Below are 18,655 nucleotides of genomic sequence, written 5' to 3' on the forward strand. Positions count from 1 at the left end.
CTTTATTATTAAAGATTATTGATTTGAACTTCACTTAATGAATCACGCATTTGGGTTCAAGTCCTAGTTCGGGTGTGACAGTAGGTTTGGAAATATTTCATGCTACAGTCTGTGTCTGAGGCTCCAGAACCTATTGACCAGAAACACAACATTTCTAATGCAAGAAATAAAAATAACAATGGATAAGAAAGATCAATCAAAGGTTTTATACAATACAACTGTTTTAAAGAGGATCATAAGGACCAAGACATTTCAAAGTAAAAAGATTAGATGATGTCAGAAAGTTATATGAGGATTAATATCATCATTTTCTAAAATCACGTTAGTCCTCTTTTGTTAGATTTAGTGACTTGCCTACTAGCAATAACACAAATAATAAAAGGATTATAATTAATCCAAAATGACAATATTCTAAAACTACTTTTGCAGGTGCTGAGATGAATTTTGGTGTGGCTGAGTATATCTAAAAATGGTTTAAAATCACCAACGTTTCCAGTTCTTTTTGAAATGCAACATTTCCATGTTACATGTCTGTTTCATCATTCATTATAAGAGAGACATCACGGCTTACCAGAGACAAAATGGTAAATATGAAAATAAGTACTACAGAAAGTGCTAATTGCTGTAGTAATGACAGTAATTCATATTTCAAAGTTTGTTTTTATTTGTGCTATGCTGTTGTTCTGTACCATGTAAAAATGTATTGCCCCGTAAAAGCCAACTGTTTTCTTACCTTGTCTCCTCGATGTAAACAGATTCCAGCACCGATGCTGCATACTCAAGGTTTTTCTTGAGGTCAGTGAGGGAAGCCTCTCCTCTCTCCAGCTGCTTCACCAGACATCTTAATCTAAAACAGAGATTCAACAGTCATTTAACAAATGGGATTACTACCTGGCCCTCTTGACATGATGAATTAATTGTAGCTGATATTGGATTCATTTGGCGTGGGTTCCTGCTGCACAAGACTCTTTTTCATCTGTTTAGACATACAGTAATTCAGGCCTACTGGCATAAATCACAATGTTACAAAGTAATAGATGGTAAATAAAATAAATTTTTCTCAATAAAATGAAGCTACATTTTTGATTGACAAACCTCTATATTCTGTTACCCCTTAAAGGAAGACTGTTGTTTTTTGTCCTTTTAAGATCTGGAGGTCAGATCATTTAACAACATTCAGAGGGACTGCGGTTCACTTACCAGTGCCAGATCCAATGCTGTGGTACTGTGCATTCTGACTCATGACAGGGACACTTGGAACTATGCCACCCTTATATTTAATAGTGTATATTTATATTATATTTAATCTTTTACAAAATGAATCCAAATGTCTGCTGTATGAAAGGTCTATTAATTTTAAAAATTGCAGATCTTTGAGGTGTGCAGACTGCCTGGACTGTGCCCGTATTGTTGGAAGCTATTTCAAATTGAAACAGCTTTGGTACTGCAAGAAGATGCTTCAATATGAACTTTAAGCACCATCTATGATTCCATGTTATAAGATTTCCTTTGTTTAACTGGGTCTGTGTCACATGTTTTGCCCCTCACTGTTTTGGATTGGTTTATCAAAGCTTCAATTTTTATTATTTTGAGTTTTTCCACAGTAATTAACAACATTCAAGATAATAAGGTACCACAGCTTTGTATATTTGTCCACGAAACTAAATAAATAGTTGAAATTTGTGACATCAAATTTTAAATAATTTAAGTGTAGTATAAGTGTACTGATAAAAAATGTGTTTCTTCTGTTTAAATTGTTTATATTAATACACTTGTGTTTGTAGCTCTATGTGTATTTTGTTACTTCAAATATTGATGTAAGCTATCTGCTGAAAAGAAGAATAACATGCAGTTAAACTCCACATGACTGCAAGGGTTCACTCTGAACCACTGTCTTATTGTATACTTTGTAATAGTGTAATAGATTAACTTAATTTACTTAAGTCTACTTAAAAAATGAGCCGTAATGTCATAATTACCAAATCAATGCAGAAACATCTGCTAAGATGTTTCACAGAACTGATGCCAAATGGAAACTGTTTTGTCTTCTCATCTAAATATGCAAAAAGATAAAACTGTTTTCTGGGAGTCATGAAGGTCTTTCATCTAATAGTTTCATAAGATACCTGTCTGGATGGTGGTGGACAATCCAGTAATAACATCCCAAGAACTGCAGGACAGGCAGAGCCTAAACTAACCACAGAAATCTGCCTTTTTTTTTCTGGCAAACAAAAGTTACAGTTGCAGTTTTGGTCTCTGTTAACAGTCTTTGAGTTGTAATATATGTGCTGTGCAGATGATTTTTGCCTCTGCCTATAAGTGTATACCTATAGTATGAATTATAGGTATACACTTTGGTGAAGGTACACAATCTATAAAGTGCCAACCTTATTTAAATGCAATTCTTTGAGTTCAACATCACTGATATCTACATTAACTAGCTTGCAGTTTCCTTGCCTGATTTTGCTGAACATTTAAACTTGTTTGCATATTATCGCCACCTGTTGATGACTGAAATATTACCATTGGTATGACTGTGTAAATATAATTAGAGTGGATTTACAGAAACTGATCCGCCGCAGTACTGAGGGTCTAAAACTCATAATGCCATTAACTAAAACAACAGCTGCTTCACATGCTGAAATATCTCTTTTAAACCAGTGCAGGCTATTTTAGGAATCATAGGGAAGTAAACGGATGAACAGTAATCTTCAACTGTAGAATCAGTGTGCATGTGCTTTGGTTGCCAGTAATGATGGTTATTAAGAACATCTGTGTGCCAGTGAGTTTCCCTGCTAATGCACAAGCAAAGGAAAAAAAATACGCCGCCACCTTTAGCACAGTGCCTCCCATTTGTTACATTGATACAATAACGAATAAAATGACATTGATGAAGAATTTAAGTCTCACAATTGAATGCTGTTAATCATAATTAAGTATTTACATGAAAGAAACAGATAATTATTTTAATGCGGCGTAAGAAGCAGGAAAAAAGAACAAAAATGATAATGCCATTAAAAAAACTATTTTAGTGAAACAGAACCAATCATAAATCCTTTGCAATTAAGTACACACACACACACACACACACACACACACACACACACACACACACACACACACACACACACACACACACACACACACACACACACACACACACACACACACACACAGACACACACACAGACACACACACGCACAGAAAACACAACAAAACTGCAGCACAGTGCTATCACTCGATATCTAAGCCAGCCAAAAATAAAACTGGCTCATTTTCACTTCCTGCCATTGACCAAGAAGGCAACACAGTGCTGGTGTGAACCAAAGTAACTCCTGTGCAGAGCAATCCAAGCAAATGATCGTCTGGTGGTGGTGCTTGTCAAAATACAAAACATATACCCACATGATCTAAAAACCATGAAAACTCATTGCAGATGAGAGACTCAGCGTTGCCAATTTGCAAAGTAAATTGAACAGTAACCAATATTAAAATAGCGTGCAAAAATCACATAATTGTTTCAGACTTTGGATTTCAGAATACAATAAGTCTGTATGAAACATACGTTTATGAACCACTATTTCTATGGAATGATACACTGCATTGATGGCAGGTATAAATGTAAAACTGGCAGTGGAGAATTTTTAGATATTAATAGACCTTAATAATATTTCATACGTATGACGAAAGTGCTGTCCTGCAAAAAGCATACATGAAACTTGAAAGAATGAATATTGCTACTTAGTTTGCAGTAGTTTTCATGTCGAAATTCAAATGAATTGCTTAATATGCCATTCTGAAAAAACTAGATTTTGGATGGAGAATCATTTAAGGGCTGTGCAGAAATAGTCTTAGTAGATTCTGCCATCATTTTAACAATTTTATGGGTACATTATTTACAATAAAGAGTCAGCAAAAGCAGACCTCATCTTCAGTTGAAATTGTGAAGCCCTCAAAGACAAACTTCAGAATGTGGCCCATATACCAGTAATTTTGTTGAACCATTACTGTATGTTACAGACCCCTCAATCATGTTTCAGACTAAACAACCCAGTTTCATCTCAGGCTTATCAGATATGTATCATCATTGTAACATCTTAATGGTTTGTTTAAATTATGTGCAAGCTAATATTGAGTAAGTCACTCCCTTGGTAAAGTAACAAATAAGAATTACAAGTTTATGTATTCAATCCGTCATACATCCTAGGATAGACTACCACACATGCACATTGAGAGCACATGTAGCATGTTTTTAGTGCGTAGACAAGGTCACGTCAGCACAAAGTGAAGACATCAGCCTTGCTACACACCTCAATAGACATAGGCTCAATTCCTTTTCACCCCACAAAGCCTACAGTATTTGCTTCCTAAGTAAAGATGAAATGGCTGGGTCATCTTAGTTCTTTGCCATTTAAAATACAGTAATTGATTTGTTTTGGCAAACAACCACCAGTTGTGTGCATGTTTGCAGGCTCTAACAATTTTTTTTTAAAAGTAAAAAGTAAGCCATTGTTGATTTATGCATTACATATTCACATTTTACCACACATACAGTTCGGATTGTACTGTAAGAGGCATTGAAGTCAACAGAAATTTTATGTTGATGAAATTTGAATAGAATTCAGATATCAATGACAATCTGGTATTGTTTTCTTTTTTTCCCTTCTTTGAAAGTGGTTTGATGCTCATTTTGGTATCTAATTAAAATCACCCATGGAAATTAACAAAATAAAATTCTTTAAAAAAAAGAAGATCCTCTGATTCTAGGGGCAAAGCATATGATGAGAAAAGCAACAGATGGTAAGACATAACTACTCCTGCTACAAACTACATTGCAAAAATATACTGCCAATTCAGATGGTTGAGAGAGACAAATTCAAACAACTCCTGAAAATTTCAGACCCACGATAAACATCGCCTCGCCAAAAATAAGTCAGCCAACCAGATCTGCCTAAATGGTGTGATTCATCCTGCCAAACTCTGGCACATAAACTGCAGAAGGCTTCACTCTTTCCTTCAACAACAGATTTATTGTTCTTGCTTGTATGCTGCACAATAAACCTTGAAGCAGAGAAATTAATTTAAACATTTAATTTTTGTGCATGAATGTTTCAGTTTTCAGCAAATCAAACATATCTGTGTCAGTTAATTTCCTGAGCAGGAAAGCAAAATTATATCATACTAAAAACTGCAAGCTAGTACTTAATTTTGCGTCAATCTCTTATATACCTATGCCACCTGTACGTAGGGAGAGCTTATTGAAGCTGCAGAAAAGCTCACAGCCTTGAGCGATTCTATAGATTGAGTTCAGGATCTTTGATCTATGTTTCATGGATTTACTTTGTCATGTGTCTTGTCTGACAGCTCAATATTTTGCTGACAGCTGCAGCCTGGTGGGGTCACTGAGTAGAGGTTGTCCTGCCAGAACTCCTAGATCATGCTGTTGAAATTCATCCATCAACCCAAAAAGAGAAAAATCCAGACACGTACACTTGACCTGTCATGCAGTGAGGAATCAAGGTGTAGCAACATGTTCAATGTCTCAAAATGCAATTCTGCTTGGAGGTGTACATGGTGAAGGACACTGAATGGAAGATGATCATGATAATTAGGTGTACTACGACTGCACATTTTTTTTAGCATTAACATTACAACATGCCCATGGGCTCATAAAATTTGCAACAAACAAATCTCACACTCTTCATCTTATCTAGGTATTGTGCCTTTTTCTTCATTGTACCACCAATAAAGTATTCTCCTCCATGTTTTTTTCCTATTCTACTCACAGCCTGAGCTCCCATCATGATTATGATGATGTCACAATGTGACCTAGTCACAAAAGACTTATATTTTCTGTTTTAGGAGAAAAAGAAAACAGCCAAGCTGAGAGACCTGGTGTAGAGATTAGATGAATCTGGAGAAAAGAAAAGACCAATTTCTTCCCTACAGTTATTATGGGAAACGTAAGATCGCTCGCTATACGATGGAGGAGCTAGATGGACTTGTCCGGAGCCAAAGAAAGTACCGCGAATGCAACCTGAGGTGCTTCAGTGAAACGTGTTCACACAAAGACTTTACAGATAACTTTGTTTCTATTGAGAGGTTCCAGATTGTTCCAGACCGTGCCGACAAGGGAAAGATGTGGGTTCAATTCCTTTCTGTGACAAGTTTGTTCTGCGTGGGTTCTCTCCGCGTTCTCCGGCTTCCTCCCATCTCCAAAAACTTGTATCTTAGGTACATTTCACTTGATCAAATTGTCCATATGCGTGAGTGTGATTTTGATTGTTTGTCTTTCATGTGGCTCTGCAATTAGCTGGCATCTGATCCAAGGTGTACCATGTCTCCCATCTGTGGCCAGCTGAAATAAGCTCCAGCTGAAACTGTGACCTGCAAGGGGGATACGTGGTTGTAGAAAAGATGAACTTCTTCTTCTTCTCTTTTTGGCTTTTCCCTTCAGGGGTCGCCACAGCAAATCAGTTGCCTACATCTAACCCTGTCTTCTACATCCTCTTCTCTCACACCAACTACCTTCATGTCCTTTTTCACTACATCCATAAACGTCCTCTTTGATCTTATTCTAGGCCTCCTGCCTGGCAGTTCAAACTCAAAAATATAAGCACGTACTTCACAGCCAGGAATATTTGTATTAAGAATTTGACCCCCAATTCAATAATTATGACTTACTAAATTATAATAGTAAGTCATAATTAATTTAAGATTAAGATCATGCAATAATAAGAAACCATGTCATAGTAATTGGACAAGTTATGATAAAAGGAGCATGCATGAAAAAAATATTTAGTACAAAAAAATGAAGGTAGCATAATAATCTTTTTTGAGAAATGTGCCTACAGGACATATAGCACTATAACATTTATTTCCATCTTCGTATAGGACATTGGGATATATTAGTGATGCTTAGTGGCATAAATGTAAGTAGGAATCTCAACTTTATTGGACTGCTCAAGTGGAGAGCCTAGCCTGACTGGTTTTAAGCCATTCTCTTCCTGCTTGGATTCAAAATTCATGTATTTGAAATTAATTCAAGTTGCTTCGTAGTGTCACAAAAACTGTCCGGTACCTGTGCAAAAACAAAATCCAAGAGGAGAACAGCTGCACGCATGGGTTTTGGTAGTTCTGATATTGCTCAAAATTACATATTTAAATTTGTTGACTACAGAGCGCTTCGGATTACAGTAATCATTACTTAAGATAATGTAACCTATCAAATCCCTGATAGTTTCCAGTGGCTGCTTGGTTTAATGGACAGAGTGAGTCAAAGTCATGATCCTCCAGCTATATCTGAAGATAAATTTCTTTTCATTCATAGGGTTGAACAAAGGGTGTGAAAGCATTTTCCGATTCTTTTATTCTTGCCCCCAGCTCTCTGGCCTTGACTGACCTGTTCAGGAAAAAGAATAGCAAACAAATACAAAATGTGGGGAGTAAAACCAAAGCTTTCCTGTATTGTAATGTGCAGCTCTACATTGGTCAACTCCTAAACAATTGTTGTGACAGTCATAGATCAAAAAACAAAGCAGAGATTAAACAGCAGACAATAGCATAATAACACACATCCTTCCTCTAAAACAGGGGTGCTCAATACATTGATATACCATCGAAATCCCATTGAACTAGTTCTGGTTCTGGTGAATCACGGCGGTAGTTCAGATAGCATGACAATAAAAAAATAGACATCAACAAGAAGTTAGCAAGCGGGTTGTCTACAATTTTTTAGCCCTCATTTTTTTGTCATAAACATAAAAAGTATAAAAATGAGTGGGAGACCTGGACCAAGTGAAAAAATAAATACTAAACACTCATACGCAACGGGAGGAGGACTTTTTTCACTGACATTTCGAAGTGTGTTCACCTCATCTGTCAGTCTACCATCTCAATACTGAGGAAGGGAAATGTGGAGCGGCATTTTTGGACTGTTTGTTGTCACAACACAAGGGCCCATAAATATGACGTCTCAGGGGTTTTTGTCGCAGGCAAGACGTCAGCGTTTTTAAAAAGTTGTGGATACACCGTCCATACGATAACGCAGACCCAGCGTTTTAAAAAAAATCCACCTAGGCCAGCGTTATCAAAAAGTTGCGTTTTCGTTCTGGATATCTGCGTTGTCATGTGGACGGAAGGCGTAAACGCAACAAAAAAGTTGCGTTTTCAAAAAGTTTCGGCATCGTGTGGACGGGGCCGGACTTACCGCCAAAGTGGGAACTGAGAAAGAGAAAGGTAAAGGAACTAGAGACAGTTTTATGGACAACAGTCATTTTTCTCACAGCCAACTTCAAATGTCAAAAGCCACCACCAAAGAATCTTTCCGGGTAAGTAAACTCACGGTTAAGATCGAGAAGTTCTTCCCAAATGGAAGAGGCAAAGAGGCACTCATTTAAGGAGCTGACTCAATTAATTAATAGATTATTTTTTTAAATTTAATTTTATGAAATGTATTAATCCCCAAGGGGAAATTAAGACTCCACTTTACATAAAGGTGAGTAGTTACATGCTTTTATATAGTGTGTACAAGCCCGTAACACACACAAGGGGCCTGTGGGCATGCAGGTGAGGGGGAGGTAGAGTGGCAGGCAGCTCCTACATGGTGTACCTCCAAAGAGAAACTTGTAAAGGGGACGGTGATTTTCTCAAGGGCACATCGGAGGCAGGAGTGGGAATCAAACCCCCGAACACTGACTCATTCCTGCACCGTTAGTGGTTGTAAAAAAAAAAAAGATGTGACATCTCTTCTCAAAGCTGCACCACCATGATTTGGCAAACTCTCAGAACCTTCCACTCGATTGAGGACAGTCCTTTTATACTGACAGAAGACACATCCAAAAAATTAAATGCATGTCATTCACACCTAACTCTAAACAAACAGACCCGTACCTGACTTGAGAGGCCACAGTAACATTTGTAGCCCATTTTCCACATATCCGAAAAGAGGAAAGGGATAAATGGGACAGATTGAATAAAGGGGAATATGAGCGTTGGCAGGATGCGCAATTTGGTCTCTCTCTGTGTTCCAATGACAATCTACCCTAGATGGTGTATAATCGATGGCCTGAGGTCAATGTAATCACCCAGGGAGATTAGCGTGTTTTCAGGGAACACACAGGTTTGAGCTGATAAGCGGTGCAAGGCCTGTAAAAACATGACGACTCAGTTACCACATATTCAATAGCCTCAGGCATGACAGATGATTGCTGCAAACAAGAATGCTGGGAGATTCTGGTTTGGCGGAGAAGCAGCAGTTCGAGGGACTGTGAGACCTGTTTCCTACTGATAAACTTTCTTACTTTGATTTCACATTATTTAACTCAATGGTTTGCACCAAATAACTACTTATTTTCAGAGGAGAGGAGTAAATATTTAATAATTATATCTTCCTCTTAAGTCTTAGTTTACATATTATTACCAGTGGAGAAATGAATTTGAAAAGAAAACAGGTAAGTAATTTGAGTGGAAATTTTTAAAGGTGAATTAATCAAATAACAGAAAAACATTTCATGAGTGTCATTCAAGTAATTAGTATACATTCTTTAGTTTTGGTGACTTACATTGTTGTACTTGATGTTTCATTTGGTCTTATGCGATTGTCTTTGTAGATGAAATCTGTTTGTTTAAAAAACATTTTACAATATTGGTTAAAAATTTCAAAATATTGATCAATTTTACAGAAAATTTACAAAAGTGCTGCTTTTGGAAAAGCTTATGGCCAAAAAAACTTTACTGTTACAAATCAAACACCACTAAACACTAAACTAATTTGGATTCATATCAATTTATAGTGCAGTTAAGGCCAGTGTATTCTGTCAAAAATAGCTTCACAACCCACCCATTTCTGTTGTTCTGTGCTGTTATAGAGCATGAGCTAAATGTCTACACAGTATGTAAATGTAAATATTAATGTGACACATACAGCAAGTGTTGGTGCCCTTTCAATTACGGAGGGTTCAGATTGAAGGTTGCTGGTCCTGTTAATTTAGAACGACAAATATTGTTAAAGTCAATGAAGCTGCACTCAGAAAAACTTCAAATACTCCTTCCAAAACGTTCTGACGTCTGTTCTAAAGAAAGCCTTTCCCGTGGGTGATTGAAAGTGACAGAAGTGATGTGAATGGAAGGACAGAAGAAACCTTAAAAATGATCATCGATTCGCTGAATACAGCCCACTCATGTCAAAGTCTGCCAATCAAATCCAAAAGCAGAAGTAAAAGAACTCTTCAATACCACCATAAGCCCAAAATAATAATAATAATGATAACAAAAACAATCCTTTTCATCACAATCCTCATATTGTACCGACACCGCGTAAAGTTCCTCGTGTGGTAAACTTTACTGTACCTAGCAATAAACTATTTTCTGATTCTGATTGTATAAGGCAGTGGTCTAATACCCCCAAATAAAACAAATGTCAGAATCCATCTTTTATAAAAGGCACCAAATGTCGACCTTAGCCTATATGTTAATGTAATCAAAGGCATGTTGTCTGTTGTTACATAAAATGAACAAAATTATTGATTATTTAAATCTGGTATTATTAGTAGTACACACATTTTAGACCACAGACTCACAGTGACCAGTTTTTTTGGACTTCACTGAATAATTTAATACTAGTGTCAGGATATATAATTACTATTAATCAACCTCTCGCTCTCTGACTATATGCCACCACTTTTAACACTTTTTTAAAAAAATTTGAAATTTGATTTCATTTTGTATTGCCTTTCATAATGTCTTGCATTTGATCTCTTCAGGACTTTTTGTAAAAACATTTACTGGCTTTAAATAAAGTGGCATGTGAAAAAAGCATCTGATTTGACCACTGGGTATAAGTCTTTGACTCTGACATGCTCATTTGTAATCACAGGAAGACTCTTGATATTCTCGAAATATACTGCGTTATACTGTATATACATTTATGAAGTTAATTAAAAACCCTAAAGTGTCTGCCTTTGGCTGGCTTGGGAGATGATAATGACATCTTTAGGTAGCCATATAAGGTAGGTGTGTGCTGTCACAATATTTTACATTTGAGATAATATTACAACGCACTGGAAGCAGGATGGATACACACACATTTTGTATTAATCCTTGGTCATGGTGGTCATAAAGATGTAAAAAAAAAAAACTGGCTTAAACATATTCCCGCTTTCGCAAAATGACACAATCAGAGGCAATCATTTGGCAGTAGAAGAGGGTGGGTGTGTAATTTATCACCAGTCAAGTCATGATTTTAAAAGGGTGCATATTCATCTGCCATATGGCCTTTTATCAACCCTTTTAACTCTGCATTTCCAAGTTTAATATTAAAAAAAAAACCAATGTAAAATGTATACATCCAAACAATTAATGAAAATTGAAAAATAATATGAGTTTTTTGGGTGTTTGTGCTTTGTTGGTGATGGGCGTTAAGAATGTAAAATCAAGTTTAATAATTTGATAAATTTCAAATATGTTTTACTCTTATTGGTTTTGAATGTATCTGATCATCTAATGGATCAAATAAATGGAACAGCTGTCGAACAGCTTCAAGTTCAAGAACTGTCAACACATTCTTGACCAAGTTGTTGGTCAAGGTTGTTGGAAGTCTATTATCAAGTGGCTTCACAAGAACCATTCTGATATTTACTAAACCCTTTTTGCTTGCTTATTTAATACTTCCATACAGTATATACATATTTCTTATGATTCTACTGTTTACACTGTAAATATCTCATTTATATTTATATTTATATTTATTTATTTATTTATTTACACTTTGCTGCTTCTGCATTTCAAGTTAGATACCAAATGTTATACCAAAGGGAAAAAAAAATATTTCAGGACGCTAAATTTATGTATGAATCAACATAGGTAATTAAGATATTTGTCTAAAATATTTTAAATGTTGATCATTACATGGTATTGAATATACATTGATATACTGTACTGGCCACCAACATTCTTGAAACAGTTTCCACATTAAGTTTTACAGAGGGTGTCCGGGGTATCTCATAATTATTTATATCTTCTTCTTACCGTTTCATTCGCTGTAACGGGTGGTGGGGAGCTGTAGCCTATCACAGCTGACTAAGGGAGTGAGGCGGGGGAAACTCCGGGCGCGACGCCAGTGCACCGCGTGGCCACACAGAGACGCAGACAAACACGCACGCATACACTCACACACTACGGGCAATTTGGAACCGCCTATTAACCCGAAGCGCATGTTTTTTGGAGGTGGGAGGAAGCCGGACAACCCGGAGAGAACCCATGTAGATACGGGGAGAACATGCTAAGTTCACACAGAGCAGGAGTATTAAATTTACCATGTAATTTTGAACCCAACATGTAAATAATAACACATTACACTTGTTATAAGGGCAATAGCCACTGAAGTACATTCAACAACCAACAGCCCTGAAGGCATGACAGCTGACTAATGCTCTAGAAACATAACTTAATAAAAGATGTACATCTGCCTCAAAAATACTTAAAGGAGGAATTATGTATTAAAAAATATGACATTTATGGTGCAGCAACAAATTTAAAGTAATTCATCCTACCTCATGCATAAGGATAGACTGCTATTATGACTTTGTTAATGTTTATTTTTTTCAAATAATGCCAATTTTGTCAGAAGCAGTTTAGTGTAATGTTTAGTTGTAAAATAACACGGACATAAATACGACAGGGAATCACTGAAGTACAATTAACTAATATGCAACAGCATGTCTTGTGTTTCAAGTCCTTCATGTTAGGACGAGAACCCTGTCTTTTCCTAACATTAAATAGGAAGAATTTTAGATCACACTATTAAAACCAATAAGCATGCGTTACTTGTTAGTGGAGATTGTAGTCACTGCAATTTCCACATAGCAGTACAATGTAGTGACTATTAAGTAAATAAATAAATGCATAAATATCTAGCAACAATGTTGATCAAAAAAAAGGTACAAATGTTTAAGTTAAGTATTACGCTTAATTGCTAAGTTCATTCCCAGAGGACAACTATAATCACAGAGAATGGTACAAGTCATCAAATATGCATGACATGACCAATTAATACCATTATGACTCAACTTATTGAGCAGAAAAGATAAAATGGTTAGTGAGAGAGGAGGTCAAAGAAAAGCAAATGAACTTGTGGCACAAATGCAAAGCCACTATACTTTAGAATCTAAATTATGTGATCCTTCAGTTGCATCCAAACTGAAAGATCGCATAATTAAGTATTTAATGGACCCATTAATGACTACTGCATTGTCTGCCTCTCATTTTAGAACACACTTTGGGCAGGGGAATGTTTTTTTGAAGTCTGCGGTAGCAAAATTATATTTTCAAATCACAAACCAACAGTTATTGCAGTCATTATTTGAGGTAGTGAATTTCAATGAGAGTTTCAATAAAAAGGTTCTTCAGTCAATACTTCTTCTTTTCCTTTCAGCTTTTCCCTTCAGGGGTCTCCACAGCGAATCAGTTGCCTCCATCTAACCCTGTCTTCTGAATCCTCTTCCCTCACACCAACTACCTTCATGTCCTCTTTCATTACATCCATAAACCTCCTCTTTGGTCTTCCTTTAGGCCTCCTGGCTGGCAGTTCAAAACTCTGCATCCTTCTACCAATATATTCACTATCTCTCCTCTGGACATGTCCAAACCATCTCAGTCTGGCCTCTCTGACTTTATCTCCAAAACCTCTAACATGTGCTGTCCCTCTGATGTACTCATTCCTGATCCTATCCATCCTGGTCACTCCCAAAGAGAACCTCAGCATCTTCATCTCTGCTACCTCCAGCTCTGTCTCCTGTCTTTATCTCAGTGACACTGTCTCTTAGGATAGTACCATATTGTACTGAGTGATGAATACTCCAAAGTAGTTAGTGTGAATCCCTTATTTTGAAATGCATGGTCAGGAAATTTGTGTTCCGTACATAAAAGATGAATATCAACCTGTAATCCTGTGATACTGGATGCTAAAACTACTTACAGTATGTATAACTGTTACAAATAAAACACCTCACTATTTATAGTCAATTTTTTCTTTCAATTTAACAAAGAGCAATATTCTCTTGTACCCAAGACAGCTGTGTATTCAGATGGCAAGGTGCAGAAGAGTAAACACTTTAAGGACAAACAGCGATTAAATATTGACAGTGTGATAATGACAAAGTGCATTTGGCACTTTTTTGTATCTTCAAAGAAACAGAGCTTTTAAAGCAGTACCAGACATATAATTCCCATTTGCATAAAAAGGTGGGAATGCTACTGCAGTATTTACATAATCTTCTCATTTTATTTCCTGTTATAGTTGATTAACATAGCCAGTACAGTGAAGGAACCTTATAAAATGCTTGACTGTGAACTACAACTTCAGTGTGTTAAAAAAAAAACAACTGTAAGAAACCACGCAGGAAATCAAGATTCAGTGGCCTGACACAAAACAATCAACCTGCATAAATTAACCTCATTGACCTATAATGAGTGTCACATTTCACATGAAGAAATTATAAACATATGCATTAATGGAACATATGCCTCTGTCTACAGGTCTTCTATACAAAATTTAGAGTAACACCTTTTCCTTATGCCATATGTGTCAGCATGCACTCAGAATGAACTGACAATATGTCACAACAAATGCCTAAGATTTAGTTTTACTATGTGTTTCTGAAAGCTCTGAACATTAAGACTTAAAACCACACCAAACAAAACAAAAAAGAATAAACACCACTACAATCTCTAATCTCACAGACAAATCCTATCCTTGATTTCTCTTCCTACAGACTGTTTTATCAAATGGTTTTTCCCATAACATGTGTTGGTGCTAGAATATAATCCCTTGTGCACAGTGGTGCAGGAGTTTTGTAATCCGAGAGATTAAATTATGCATCCCATGATTAGTGCGGATCTTTATCTGACAGATGAGAGGAAACTATGCGGACATGAGTGTCATTAAGTAATGTCTTTGCAGTCAGATTGAGTGTTTACTGCCTAACAATAGTAACAAAACACTATATTTGACAAGTATACAGCCCCAAAATATTAAGTAGACATTTGTACTTTAATTGTAAACTGTAGAAATGGTGCATTGTAGCCTCACACACAGAGGCTACAATGCACCTCCTCCTCATCTTGTTATTATCTTGGCACAGTTGCATTGTTCAAAGGTTAAATATACATTCACTGCCACTACAATTCCAAAAAAAGTAATTTGTCCTGATTTACACATATGGATAGGTCCCGCTTAAGGAAAACAGATCAAAACTGTAAATGGAAATACATAAAAGGTTAGCCAGTAAAACAGTGCAATTGTTAAATGTATTCTTTACTCTTGGCCACTCGAAAGGATACATTTCATATCTTTATCATTTTTGAAGAGGATTTGTTGGCTTCAAGAGAATAAACGAAACTTTTTCTCACACAACCCATTCATGTGCTGGTGGCCCTGACCTGCTAACATTATGGTCACTAAACAATTTATCCTGGAATTGATTTCCCATCCATAGAGATTTAACTCAGATTGTGAGATTGTTCACAGAACAATCTACATTCATGTATTTACTACTTTATAGCTACAGTATGTTACTTGAAACAAATATTTAATTTGTTACTGTATAGTTGTAGTATTAACAACAAAATACGGGTTACAGCTTAAACACTAAATAACTATTAAATCACTATGTTATCTATTTACGGTAAGTAAGCCATGCATAAACATATATTTATTGCTGTTTTCAAAATATTAACTGTATCTGATCTTACGTTTATAAGACCCTTCTAGTCAGGCTGACCACACAAAGGGCTTTATGACACAAGCCAGCATTTACTCATTGACACACAGAGGCTACAATGCACCACCTCCTCATCGTGGATGATAGCCATTAACACAATCTATCACTGATGGAATATAAAGACTGCAGAGGCTGGGAATCAAATCAATGTCCTTTCAATAAATGGGTGACCCCAGTTTCACCCAACAGCTGCTGATATTGAACTGCTCAAGTAGTACTATTTAAAAGAAGAATACCAATTATAAAAAAAATCCTTGTAGAAGTAATAAATAAATTAAAATTGCTGAACCTTCTTTGGCAAGGATAATGGTACTGTATTTCTTTACATTTGAGATAAATGTACATAAATTGTGTTCAAGGACACAGATAACCCCACTACTGGAAAAAAAAACCAACTCAGTCTTTGCTTATGTGGATAGACTGTAACCTCTATCATGACAGACTAAATAGCGGTAATGCCGACAGCACATTCCCCACCTCTACATACATTGATACCCCTTATCAATATATGTATAGACAAAGGTAACCATATACCCTCACTGGCAGAGGCATAAAAATGGTGAAATGTGACATGAGTGAATGCAAACACACTTTGTACACACTTTTTTTGTAAACAAAGCTAAAATTACTATATCTTCATTTATTGGAGTAAAAAAAAATTAAAATAAAATTATAATTTTCTGTGGCAAGATTCGACCCTTGTACACTCCTATGTTAATTGATTTGGTACTCTCCATCATGTTTCCACTTCATAACAACATTATTAAATGCCAGTAATTTGCTTACAACAATTCAATAAGATAAAACCAGATTTCCAAAGGTCATTGAATTCCCTTGCCAGATGACTCATTCAGGCTAGAAATTAAAAAGACTCTGTCTCTTTAAGCCACAAACACAAACGTGCACATTCATGAAGACAATATTCATGTACACTTAAACAAATGCATATTATTGGTACTGTATTTGCTGATATATTTAATATAATATTGCATTCAAATTTTAAGGAATTTCTTTATCTGATCACAGATTGAATGAAATTAAATTCCATTTTTTGTGTAAAAAAATAGGGAGACACATCTGAGGAATATGTTGCATGTGAGAATAGATTACTTCAGTGATTCACCAAAGCTGAATATGTATTTGTCAGATAAATACCATGTGTTACAGTGCACTGTCACTAACTGTATGGATGTTGAACATTATCAATACATTGTGGTTGTCAATGGTCTTCATATGATGATGAAACTCTTCTATCTGAAGGTGTAATTAAAATATAAAAACAAATGAACATTAAATTGCATAAGTAAATTATATACCATCCCTTGTGAATGTCAAACAAGTCAAACAGGCAGCGGATGAAAAACAGTTCCAATGGTTATGACCCTTAATCATTGTTGCTTGATCAAGAAAATTTCCCTAAGAAAAGTGTTGGTACAATTCCTGCAGGTGAAAACCCAGTCCATGACCTGGAATAGTACTCTTCTCTTCCTCACATTGTCATGCTGACTTTTCAGGTTAACTTAAATTGATATTCAATGTGGATTCAGTTGATGCAAACCATTTCATCGAAACCTCTAATATTTTTTGTTTAGTTTAGTTGATGACTTCATAACATTATGAATGAGGTACTGAATCTGTTTCAGCAGAACACTTTGGTCTCTCAGGAGTATGTTTTTGTCTGAGGGTGGCTTGTTGTAAAAGAATGTCATTGTTTCTACTGCGCATCCAAATGTCCTGAGGGATTTTTTTGGTTTCATAGAGGAACTCTCAAGGGTCATAATCAGCATGTGTCAACTATTTTTTGCTGCTTTCATTTCTGAATTCTTTCGAGATTTTTTATGCCTGGCCACAAAAGCAAAGAAATGTTTCAAATATGTTAGATAATGGAAGGACCACTTTATCTCACAAATCTTCCTGTGTATTCCACACACTTTTTGTCTCTTCTTTCTCAGTGTGACCATCCTTCCTTTTTCATGCCAGCATAATCTCAAACCTTCACTTTTATGGGTTATACTCGGGGTGTGATTTTTTGGGTTTTACATCTCTACCTCTGCTGAATGAATTTTACCCTCGGGGGGAGGAGAGGCAACGTCAAGATTAAAGCCACTGTAATATTCCACCTCACCTTCATGAATGATGTGCTGATATGCTTCGTTTTTATGAAAGTCCGACACGTCACTTTATGCTTCATAACTCTGTTTTAGTTCCATTAAGTTTCTCAGTTAACTCAACCAACAGTTCAGCATTCAAAAAAGTGTTATTAGTTTTGGGCAGAAAGTAAAGCCAAAATTGGTTCCTACTTATACCAGAATCCAGGAGACTCAATAGATCATTGAGAAACAAACACTTTAATACATAAACATGAAGTCAGCAAAAATAATATACTTGATAGCTAAGCACGTGAATACCAGCTTTAACAGGATGTAAAAGTAGCAACAATAACATTTACAGGAGTAGGGACATTTTTCCATATGTGACTGGGTTGTCCTTTCACATGCGACTTAAGCATTTGTACAATCTTGTGAGAGACCGATAAAAACCCAGAAGCCCAGAAAGAGATTGGATGACATGATCAGTAATTACTGTAAAGATAGTCTCATCCCTGAAGCAAAACAATAGTGAAGGTGACAGCCACACACACTCTCACACAAACAAAAAAAAAAGGTTATTGAGGTGAGGTCAGTAAGATAATTCAATGAAATAGCAGAGGGAGATAAAATAGCTCTTTCAATTGGATTATCTATTTGACTCTAAGCCAGAACACCAACATCATAACAGATAGCACATAATGCTCTGAATCATAGATTATTACAGGAGCAACCCAGACATAATCAACGCCTACTTTGGCTGCCTCGGTTTTATTTTGACAATGGAC

At 36.1% G+C, this 18,655-nt stretch overlaps 1 protein-coding gene across 3 annotated transcripts in view; it reads right to left on the reverse strand.

Moving 5' to 3' along the window:
• Positions 1-18,655, reverse strand: part of pde1cb (phosphodiesterase 1C, calmodulin-dependent b) — an 84,722-nt gene that overhangs the window by 19,191 nt on the left and 46,876 nt on the right. For all 3 annotated transcript variants that reach the window (XM_068341528.1, XM_068341527.1, XM_068341529.1), the window contains one exon: positions 734-847. In XM_068341528.1, coding sequence (XP_068197629.1) covers positions 734-847 — 114 coding nt within the window. The remainder of the gene's footprint in view (positions 1-733; positions 848-18,655) is intronic.

Source organism: Antennarius striatus, chromosome 18 (assembly GCF_040054535.1).
Source record: "Antennarius striatus isolate MH-2024 chromosome 18, ASM4005453v1, whole genome shotgun sequence".
NCBI classification, from domain to species: Eukaryota; Metazoa; Chordata; class Actinopteri; order Lophiiformes; family Antennariidae; genus Antennarius; species Antennarius striatus.